This window comes from Montipora foliosa, chromosome 2 (assembly GCF_036669935.1).
Source record: "Montipora foliosa isolate CH-2021 chromosome 2, ASM3666993v2, whole genome shotgun sequence".
NCBI lineage: Eukaryota > Metazoa > Cnidaria > Anthozoa > Scleractinia > Acroporidae > Montipora > Montipora foliosa.
This window is the reverse complement of record NC_090870.1, coordinates 39,800,160-39,811,996: the sequence shown is the minus strand read 5'-3', so window position 1 is coordinate 39,811,996 and position 11,837 is coordinate 39,800,160. Positions and strand designations below refer to the sequence as shown.

General features: G+C 40.7%; 1 protein-coding gene and 1 pseudogene across 1 annotated transcript; both read left to right on the top strand.

Moving 5' to 3' along the window:
* The first annotated feature begins 4,777 nt into the window (after positions 1-4,777).
* Positions 4,778-5,362, top strand: LOC137991961 (uncharacterized). The gene has a single exon (XM_068836979.1). It carries the CDS (start codon positions 4,778-4,780, stop codon positions 5,360-5,362), a length of 585 nt encoding a protein of 194 aa, XP_068693080.1.
* A 1,033-nt stretch (positions 5,363-6,395) lies between these two features.
* Positions 6,396-10,357, top strand: LOC137991652 (uncharacterized; annotated as a pseudogene).
* Positions 10,358-11,837: the final 1,480 nt, after the last annotated feature.

Below are 11,837 nucleotides of genomic sequence, written 5' to 3'. Positions count from 1 at the left end.
GAGAACATCTCAAGCCAACTCTCACACAGCCTGAACCAGCCAAGGACATACAGCCAGAGCCAGTGCCAACAGCTGCAAAGCCGGTACTGAGAAGAAGCCAAAGAGTGACTAAGAAGCCTGATCGCTTCATATAGACTTTGATTGATTATTAACGCAGAATTAGAGACTTGATTTAGATTTGTTGAGCATGAACATTGAACATTGATTTGATTTTACTTGATTGAAACGGTTACATTAGCGTTTAGCACATTTATCTTCGTTAACGTTTCTTATATCATTTTAGATCATCGATTTTTTTATACTGATTAAGTGTAGTGATTTCCTACACCTCATTTGTGTGTTATGTATTTCGTCTTCTATAAAAAGGGAGATGTTACAATATGCCTATGACGCAATGTAATTTTATACTCAGACACGTGTGCTCAATTATAATAAAACACCAGATCTTCCTTACCACGAATAAGTGAACACGCTCAATATACACAACCTAAAACAGTGTGCTTTACCAAATTCTGTGCCTTACAACATTTGTTCCTTTTCATATTCATAGTTACAATAGACATTACTGAAAACGCTTGAGTCTCTTGTTTACAATGATACCATTTTCAAAAGATTTGAAGTTGAAAAAGAGTCTTTAAAAATCATTCAAAGGAGTAAACCATACACCGCTTGCTCTGGTGCAAATTAAGTCACATTGAATGTACCGCTTTCAAAAAATTTTGTCCGTGTCCATGTTAAAGTATTCTTGTCATGTTTGATATCTTTTGAAAGCTCTATGTATGTACTTCATGAATATTTAAAATGAAGATCATTACGTTTTATTGCCATTGAGAAAATTTAAAAAAACGGTAACTCAGTTAAGTGTAAGTTCCGTTAGTTTAGCGAGTTCAGTTTTCAATAAGTTCACGAAAGTCTAAGGCATGTAAAAGCTATTCCTTTAAAGATATACAGTTAAATTATACATCAATAGGAACGCTTGCCTTTGTAGTTTACAATGATACGTATTTCAAAGGTTTACGAACTTTCAAATGAGAGAAATAAATTCGAGAACAGGAGCATGCATTTTTGGCGAGTTTTAGGTGACAAATTTGAAGTGGCAATGAGCGTCTGTTATGTATGGCGATACCGCTGGCCATGATCTCTAGTTGTTCGCTTATTCAGTTATTGTTTGTTAACCAATCAGAATAAACCACGCGGTCAGTTGTTGATCCAACATGGCGTCTGTGTTGTAAGTGTGTATCAAACATGGTGTCAGAATAGAGGATAACGAACGCCACTGAACCGAGCATGGCCGAAGGATACGCAAATTCGTCGTACAAATGGCCAACTATGAACTGGGCTGCTGCAGACCTGAGTAAAGAATGGGAAAGGTTCTATCAACACTGCGAATTCACGTTTGGAGGACCGCTCAGCAAATGCACTGAGAAGGAGAAAATATGCAACCTTATGAGCCTCGTCGGCAACAAAGGCCGGGAAATTTACCTTACCTTCCAGTGGGAAACTGTTCGTGTTGGAACAGGAGAAAGTGCTCAAGATGTAAATGAGAGAGACATACTCGAAAGAGTCGTCGGAAAGTTCAAAGCACACCTTGAAGCCAAGAAGAACCCGATTATGGCAGCAGTTAAATTTGACCGAAGACGTCAGTTACAAGGAGAAACCTTTGACTCCTTTGTCACCGATCTTAAGCTCCTGGCACGTGGTCTGGACATGACTGAGTCGAATAAATTGATTCGGAACGCCATCGCATGCAAATCTCTGGACGAGCGAGTCAGGCAACGCTGCTTGGAGAAAAGTAAAAACCTCACCCTTGAAATGGCAATCGATATCGGTCGGATGTTCGAAGCGACTAAGGATGGAATGCAAGTGATGTCTGGCGAAGACCCTAAAGTGGAGGTCAATAAACTTGCATGGAAGGGGGGCTCGTCCAAAAAGCCCAAAAACAAGGTACCAAAGGAGAAAAATGTGCAAGTTCCAAAATGTGATAGATGTGGATACAATGCCCACAAGCCACATGAAAAATGCCCTGCCAGAAAGGAGTCGTGCAACAAGTGTAAGAAAATTGGACATTTTGCTAATGTGTGCAGAAGCAAGAAAAGCAATGTCAACTTACTAAATGAAATGGACTATCCTGGAGAAGGCTATTCTAGTGATGAGGAGGGTCCTGAAAGTGATGTGCAACTACTTCATGTAGCAAGCCTGGAAATGAATGGCATCCGTGACAAAACAAAAACCAGTGAAAGTGATGAATGGTGGGAGGTGGTAGAAGTGGGTAACAGTACTCTGCACTGTCAAATCGACACTGGTGCCTATGCAAGTGTTATCAACACTACTCATCTCAAGTAAGTAGCACCCAGGGCCCTGATCAAACAAACCAAGAAGACCCTGGTGTCATACAGCCAACACCGAATCACACCAAAGGGCTACGTCACTCTTCCCGTAAGATTTAAGGACAGGGAGTTAAATGTGAACTTCTATGTCATAGATAGTGAGCAGAAGCCAATATTGTCAGGTGAAGTTTGTCAAGCCCTCAACCTGGTTCAGCGGGTACATAATCTACAGGAACATGTAGATCCAAGCTTAAAGGAGCTACTCAACCAGTATCCAGATTTACTAAGTGCATCAGGAGCCATGCCTGGAACTTACTCCATCAAGATTGACCCCAAAGCAACACCAGTAGTGTATGGACCTCGTAGACAACCTGCAGCACTCCTTCCCAAGATCATAGCGAAGCTTAAGGAAATGGAAAAGGAAGGACACTTAGCCAAAGTTTCACAGCCCACTGACTGGGTTAACTCTATGGTAGTTTTAAGTCGAGGTGAAAAGATCAGGATCTGCCTTGACCCGGGTGATCTCAATAAAGCAGTAAAGCGGGAGCATTATCCAATCCCCACTGTAGAAGAAATTGCAGCCAAGATACCTGAGGCAAAAGTGTTTACAGTCCTTGATGCGAAGAGTGGGTATCTCCAGATGAAACTAGACTACGAGTCTAGTCTACTGACAACAATGAACACCCCAATAGGCAGATACAGATGGTTAAAACTACCATTTGGAATCAAATCAGCTCCAGAGCTGTACCAAAGGGCCATGGATGAAATGTTGGAGGATATTGATCACGCATATGCCATCATGGATGACATACTGATTGCAGGACGTGACATTGCCCACCACGACTCAGTCCTAAATGAAGTTCTCCACCGTGCCAGAACCTACAACCTTAAGCTGAACTTCGAGAAAGTCAAAGTGCGAAAACAACAAGTTCCATATGTGGGCCACATCATCTCAGCAGAAGGCCTTAAACCAGATCCGGAGAAAGTAAGAGCTATGAAGGACATGCCACCCCCCGAAACAAAAGAAGATGTGCGTCGGTTCCTGGGATCTATCCAGTACCTAGCCAAGTTCCTCCCAATGCTAGCTGAAGTTGAAACACCACTGCGGGAGCTGACAAGGAAAGATGTACTCTTCCACTGGGCAAGCCACAAGCAGCTGCGTTCCAGAAGCTCAAGGATATGTGCTGTGAAGCTCCTCTGTTAGCCTACTATGATGTCAGAAAAGATGTGACCATACAATGTGATGCCAGCAACAGCGCTGTGGGTGCGGTCCTACTGCAAGAGGGAAGGCCAATAGCCTACGCATCCCGAAAACTTCGACCATCAGAGCTCAACTGGGCGCCAATAGAGAAAGAAATGCTCGCCATTGTGTTCAGTACACAGAAGTTCAGAGAGTACATTCTGGGGAAAACAACCTTGGTCCAGACTGACCACAAACCCCTGGAAATGATACTGCGCAAGCCCCTGACAACAGCACCATTAAGATTGCAGGCAATGATGCTGAGAGTGAGTGGCTATGATCTAAGCATAGAATACCTGCCAGGGAAGAAGCAAGTCCTCGCAGACACTCTCAGCCGAGCAAGTCTAAATGAGGTTCCACCGGAAGAAGAGGAGATACAAGTAAACATGTTGGAAAGAATCTCCGTGTCTGAGCCAAAGTATGCAGAACTCCAACAAAACACAGCAAATGAGCTTCATGAATTGTATGCTATGATCCAAGCCGGCTGGCCAGACACAAAGCAACAAGTCCCACACAGCATCCGCCAATACTGGGACACACGTGATGAGCTCGCGGTGCTAGATGGAGTAATCTACCGAGGAATGAGAATCGTAGTCCCCTCGTCTATGAGGCCAGCCATGCTGGAAATCATACATGGAACACATCTGGGAATCGTAAAGTGTAAGCAAAGAGCCAGGGAAGCCCTTTACTGGCCCGGCATGAGTGTGCAGATAGAAGACAAAGTCAAGGATTGTACCACGTGCCATGATTATGCCCCTGCACAACAGAAAGAGCCTCTGATGCCGAGCCCTGTTCCGGACCTGCCTTGGGAAAGAGCCGCTTCAGACATTTTCGCCTTTGAAGGTGAACATTACCTGTTGCTAGTTGATTACTTCTCCAAGTTTATTGAGGTGATCAAACTGAAGGATCTGACATCCCTGGAGACCATTGAAGTCCTGAAAGAGCATTTCAGTCGACACGGCATCCCAGCAAAACTCGTCACTGACTGTGGTAGCCAGTACACAAGTAGGGAATTTGAGACATTGCTAAAAGCTACACCTTTGAACATGTCCTAGTAAGCCCGAAGCACCCCAAAGCAAATGGGGAGGCTGAAGCCGCAGTCAAAACAGTGAAATCTATATGGAGAAAGAACAAAGACAAGAGAAAAGCGCTACTAGAGTACAGGGCATCCCCACTTCCAGCAATTGACTTGTCCCCGTCACAGCTCTCTATGGGTCGCAGGCTTCGAACGACACTCCCAATAGCACGTGGTCTATTGGAGCCTGAAACACATAGCACCCAGAAGATAAGAGCAAGAATGAAGCATGGCAAGGACAAGCAGAAGTACTACCATGACCGCCAAGGAACCAAAGAGCTACCACCACTCAGAGCAGGCGATCATGTCAGAGTAAGACCTGAGCCAGGGTCAAAGGAGTGGAGAGCGGCTACCGTAGTCCAGAAACATGCCTTGCCCAGATCATACGTGGTAGAGGTGAGCGGCCGAAGAATCAGGCGTAACAGAGTGGCTCTAAGAAACGACTCAGCCAAGTCTCATATGGAATACCGTAAACGCCATGGAAACATCGCTCAGCAGACAGAACCAGAGCCTGACAAGACACATGCGGCTCCCACGTCCCCAGCAAGCCCACAAGTGGACCCCACTGCACAGGAATACCACTTAAATCCCTCACCTGCTGAGGAAATGCCAGCAGGTGGTGTGCCACCTCCAGTGGACATCGCGGAAGCTAAAGACCCGCCCTTCTATAAGACTAGAAGTGGAAGACAAGTCAGGAAACCAGTCAGACTAGACCTGTAACTAGTTGTTATGTTACAAGGGACACTTTATGAAGCATGAACAATGACAGACACAGATGAATTAATGCTGAGATTATTATTATTTTATTTTATCCTTTTTCTTTTATTTACAGTTTTCTTTTTAGTTTTCAAGATTGTGATGTGAAGGGGGGGGATGTTATGTATGGCGATACCGCTGGCCATGATCTCTAGTTGTTCGATTATTCAGTTATTGTTTGTTAACCAATCAGAATAAACCACGCGGTCAGTTGTTGATCCAACATGGCGTCTGTGTTGTAAGTGTGTATCAAACAGCGCCCCACCAGAAAAGTCGAATCCACAAGCGTAGTTGCAAAATGACACTTAGAATTTTTCAGGCTCCTATTTGACTCTCGTATTACAGAGAATGTATGGGGAAAAAATTTTTAAACGTTCCAAAATTAGAATATTTGCAACTGCAAAAGCTACCGTCGCTCTTGTTTAGGTCTTAACTTAAAGTTTCTTTGGAAGTTTCATACGGCGTTAAACATGCCATTTTCGGTACGGTTTTTCAAATTTTGTAAACTAGCATTTTTTGGTGCCATGTTCTACGTCACTGAGTCAAAATACTGAATTTTCCCTAACTATATTTTAATTTTGTACCACTATATTAGCGCTACGAACCTTACCGTTGATCCATGTTGCGAGGAACAATATCGATCCCTTTTCCTGCAGCAATATCTGGTGGATTCATCATGATCTGGGTTCGGTTTTTAAAATTGAAACCACGCTGTAGTTGACATATAGATTGGTGCGATAGAATAGCCATACGTGATGGAAAAAGACAGGTAAACAAGTCACTATGTTCTCTAACGAAGGCTACATCTTAAAAATAATCAAGCAGGCGTTCAAAACAAAGCCTCACTAAAACTGGGGAGACTGAAACCTAGATTACTCGTTGGTCTTGCAAGCTTCGCGCAGGTTTTTCCAAAAAAAAAAAGCGCCAATTAATGTGCCAAAATTATTGTGTCTATAGCTATTTGCAAAAATATTTTTGAAATGTCTGACGTATACAAATGGACGCAATAATTTCACTCGGGGATTGTCCAAACACACACCTTAGCTACATATTGAAACAACGTGAAAGTGGTAATGAAGTCGTATTTTGGTTGAAGATAAAATTGGAGACTTTTGCTAGATGGAGAAGAGACATGCTTTCTTCCTTGAAAGCTGGGGTCTATTACATTGGCTTTGTCAATGTAAGTATACCGGGAGATGCTTTCCGTGTTAATCATGAAAGTGTTAGGCTTGAAACACAGCTGTCCAAGATCTGCAGTAATGCTGAAAATAAAAGGAAAATTGTTAACAGAAAAGGGAGCCTCAAACAGAGACAACCGTTTTTGGAAAAGTGGACAAAGATTACGGTTTGGAAAAATGACATCATCACAGTTGAGTGGAAATCCAAAGTAGGCAGCCTCGTGCAAAAATTGGAAGTAGCAGAGGCTCATATTGAGGAATGGAAACAAAACTATGCTGACATTGAAAAAGAAACAGAAGGACTCTTCCAGGAAATGCTTGAGGAAAAAGAACTTAATGATGCCTGTAAAGAAGACTGTGCCACCATGAAAAAATATATAAGACAGCTAGAGAAGGATCAGTTCTGTCAAGTTAGAGGGACAGCTATCCCAAAGCTAAAGTCAACTCAAGCCCAAAATACGAAACAAAAAGAACTTAAAATCAAGAGCGCAAAAGGCTCTGTATTTCAGTAGACTTTTTGGACTTGAGGTTGACTGCTTAAAGTTGAAGGATCAAGAGAGCTCCAAGACATACACTGTTGAATTTAACAATGCATCTGCGACATCAGAAGTCTCAATTTTCTAAACTCAGTGAGGATGATAAAGCCAGAGTTGAAAGCATTCTTTAGCTAATAGATAAATTTGGGGTTGGAGATGAGTTTGTACATGAATTGTCTATGACAATTGATGGGTTGCCAAAGTCCTACTTGTTTAAACAATGCAGAACTGAACTGAACAAGCATTGCATAATCAAGTCTACTGCAGGCAAGGCTCCAGGAGCACAACACTCTTTTAGACAATTGCTGACTGATCAAGTGCAACAAATGGTTTGTACATATCTTGCTTGTTTTTTTTTTGTTTTTTTTTTGTGAGTGGGTGCATGTGTGTGCTAAAAATACTATCACTCAAAAGAATTTTGAGTAATTGCATTATTGTAGTCTTTTCCTAAGCCAATGATTTAGTTTTCATTTCTTCCAAGTACTTACATGGGAAATTTAATGTTTTTACAACTAAATACCAGTACAATTCAGGAAGGTGAGAAGGTCAAAGTTAAGTTAAGTGGTGATGGTGCCAGAATGCGCAGGGTGAGCAATTTTATATTGCTCAGCTTCTCAATTCTGCAAAGTACAGATGATCTTTTATCATCAAAAGGTAACATTACAAATAATACCATATTGATCCTCTACAAAAGAATAAAAATAATGTGAACTAAAATATAAATTAATATTTTATTTCATTTATATCTTGCGGTAATTTTTTTTCACAGCACATCTATTCAAAAAATTTGAAATCACATTATTTATACAGATTTAATTGTTTAACAATTTACATTTAGGTACTCACACTATTGCTGTTGTGAATGGCCCTGAAAGCAGAGAAACTTTGGAAAGTAGCTTCAAGGAGATTTTTGATGAAGTTAGTGACATAATTAATAATGGCTATATAACCGTCAGTGGAAAGCGAGTAGAGATAGAAATGTTTCTTGGAGGTGATTACAAGGTAATTAATATCATATAAAAGGTTACTTTAAAAATCCATACACTAAAAGGCCTTAAAGGTTTGAGGTTTGGTTTTAGGTAAGCAATAAATAACATAATACTGACAGAATCTTCTTGCATTCATAAAAGGTTGACATTTCAAGGCATCCTGGCACCCACTCATGTAATTAGGCTCTTAACCCTTTCACCCCCAGAAGTGATTAGTATGTAACTTCTCCTTATAATATCAATTCACTATTCAGCAGTCAGGTGATGAGAATGAATAAACTTATCAGTCAGATGGTGTTATTTTGATCAAACTCAAATTCTCTTAACTAATATAAAAGGGAATGTATAGCTGCTAGAAAGGAGAATTTCTAATCAGATCTAGGGAGTGAAAGGGTTAATAATTTATTGTAACATTACATTTATATCTTTTCAGTTTCTGCTGTTGGTTATGGGCATCAGTGCAGCAAATTCTACCCATGCTTGTTTGTGGTGCAAAGTTCATAAGAAAGACAGGTTTCAACCACTGACACATCCATCTATATGTAATAGCTAACACTGCAAAATTTGCACTTCTGTATAAAATTAAAAGCATTTCTTTATTTGGTAACTGTAAAGCATAACAGCACTCCTCAACCAACTGTTGGGCCACTTTTGTTAACCTGTTAGCTCATGAACTGTTCAGCAGTAGTGGGTTGAGAGGAACTGTTCATCATAGCCAATAAATAATTTTAGGTTTTGTTGTGATTGCTTCCATGTATGTCTACCACAGCCCCACAAGCTCCCAGCTTTCATACAGAATCATTGTGTATAAATAAAGTTAACCTACCTACCTACCATCATTTTGTCGTATTAAACTAATGAAGAAATAATAATCCCATATGCTGATCATATGTTAGTTATAGTATTTTCTTAAAGGGGAGACATGAACAAGCCTGACAATTATTATAATGATGAACCACTCAGAAGGACACTGGAAGAACTTTACGAATTTGCTTCCAAATCCAAGGGGGAGAACTACTGTTGTGTGCATCAACCTCTCCTTAACACTCCCCTGGATCACATAATCTTAGATGAGCTACATTTAATGCTTCGCATTACAGATGTCTTGATTGGCAACTTAGTAGAAGATGTCATGCAGTGGGATGATAAGGAGAGTTTCCTCGCTGGTAAGAAAAAAGTCCACCTTGACAAGCTGATATAAGTCATCAACAGTTGTGGGGTGTCATTCTCCGTCTGGGAAAAACGAAATGCTGATGATAAAGGTTTGGGAACATGGGACTGGACAAGCCTCATGGGGAATGACAGGAAAACACTTCTTAGAGTTCTTCCCAGTAAATCAGAGCCCTTCATCCAGCAGGATACTGCCAGAACTGTAGTAGAATTGTGTGTGGAAGGTACTCGCTTTAAATGACATTTCAAATATGAAAGATAAACACAGTTGCTGAAATCATGTAAAGTTATCAACTATTTCTGTATATCTTTTTCAGGGATTTGCTGATATGTACTTTAGCTTTATCTCCTCTTTTAAACCAACTAATGTTGAGGAATATCGCCAAAAGGTAAATTGTAAATTACAATATTAAAGGTTTAACAGCTATCCCTACCCATTAGGAACAAAACCATAATGCTACTTCCTTTGTAGATAAAAACATGAATTGATACCTTTTCTTTACTGGGAGATAAGAGGATTGGCTATGCAAGAGAGTGCGTGACATGCTACATGCATTCAGCAGCATACCACATTCCTCAAATGGCGGAGAAACACAAAAATCTAAAACAGTTTAGTGGCCAAGGTACATTATTTTTGTTTTTGAGATTTTGGAACGTACCATTTCACTACATTTCAGTTCAAACAAGGAAGTACATGTTTATAACATGTTGATATTCAAACTTGCAGGGGTGGAGAAAAATAATGATGATGCACGCAAGATCATACAAAGAAAGAGTAACCACACTGATGACCCTGCTGAAGTTCTACGAGCTGAACATCGTATCCGTGCTCTAAAGCACAGAAAGAGGAAACCCAGACAATACACAAAAAGTAACACAGAATACTGGGAAATCAACATTAAAACAAATCGTAGACTACGCAAACAAATTAGCGACGACAAGTCCCAGGAGGCGATACCAAGGGAAGAAGTACCAATAGCAACTGAGCCACCACCCCAACAAAATAAAAGGGGGAAAAGAAAACAACCTCTATGTACCAGCAAAACTAAAGGGGAAAAGCAAGCAAAACAGGCTAAGAAACAATAACTGAAAACTAAACAAATCAAGAGGCATCCCCAAGAGCTACTTTTATGAATGAGAAGGTCAATTTCTCCTGAAAAGATCTTGGAAGTTGATGGTGACCTTCTTCAACACTATACTTTTTAGGTGACCAGGAGATAAAGTGTTTCACTTTCATCGGGTAAAATACTTTTATCCCCTGGCCATGGGAATCAGCACAGTAATCCCAGAACTCCGGAAAATATTTTCTGGGGAAGGCTGCCTTGTCTAATAATTGCCATCCATTATGAAAACTTCCTTTATTTTTAAAGAGACATCTGTAAACGTCTCCCCTGAATTTGAGGATTACAGGAGGCCTAGACTTTGATTTCAAGTGCTGCTCAACAGCAATCCTCAATGTGGCTACCTCGCCAAAGATGACTGACTCATCGACTACTGGGTTCTTGAAAAATCTAAAGAGAATCAACAAAATAAATTTAAGAATTGACAGTAAACTACAGCACAATATCCAAACTATCATGTATAATATAATCATCTACTAGTTTACAGCAATTACTCATTGAACAATTACAATGTATATAACAGGCATAATTATATTTAAGTTTATTATGCTAAGCGGTCGTGCAAGATATGCCCCGTTTGGCGAACGGACATTAAGGCTCTCCTCAAAAACTGAGCTGAAGATCCCCAAGGTTATCAGGACATCCATCCCAGAACAGACTGTAAGGCAATATCAAAGCTATTGCAAAGAAACAGGCTTCCCACCCATGAGCCGGAGCAGTCTTTTAAGAATTCTTGATGTATGTTCAGCATCTCTACGCAAGTCATTGCAAGGGCTAGATTACGTTTCTTCAGAAGGAGCTAAGGCCTTTGATGACATAGCTGAAGTGGTTGATAAACTTGGAGACAACTATCAAGGTGGGATGTCATGGTCTAAGGAATTGATAAGGAAGCTTAAACTGATGAAGCGGTACTTAAAAGGAGACTTCAAAGTAAGGATAAAACAGCTTGTTACATCCATTCAGACTATGAAAGGAATAGTGAATTAACTGAAGATATATTGCTAGTATATATTCATATTTGTACTCTATAGGTCCATGTATCACAGAGTTCCAGAGTTCCAGATCACTGTCGACCATATGCTCTCAGTTATTCAAGTGATCCTGATTTCACGCAAAGCTGTGAGCACCCCATGACTTGGCATGCGAGAGATGTAACTTGTTTCTAGCTATCTTTCAAGACATTGAGTCTGTATTGGAGACGATCTAGATTCCTCTCGAGGAAAGGGAAGAGCTGAAGTACATAATAACGCAGTCAAGGAGAAGCATTGAAGCATGGAAGGCCTACCTACTCCGGTCAGTTAACCAGGATGAAGATCGCTTAGATGTTTTGAATGGTTTAAAAGGGCAAGAGGTGCTAGATGTTCTGGACTGGGCAATGAAGTTTCTTCCCAAAAAGTATCATGAGAGTCAGGCTGACTGGTACGGCAAGCGCGGAATTTCATGGC

What these genes read in the sequence shown, in the direction of transcription:
- LOC137991961 (XM_068836979.1), top strand. Translation starts at nt 4,778, where the DNA reads ATGGGTCGCAGGCTTCGAACGACACTCCCAATAGCACGTGGTCTATTG.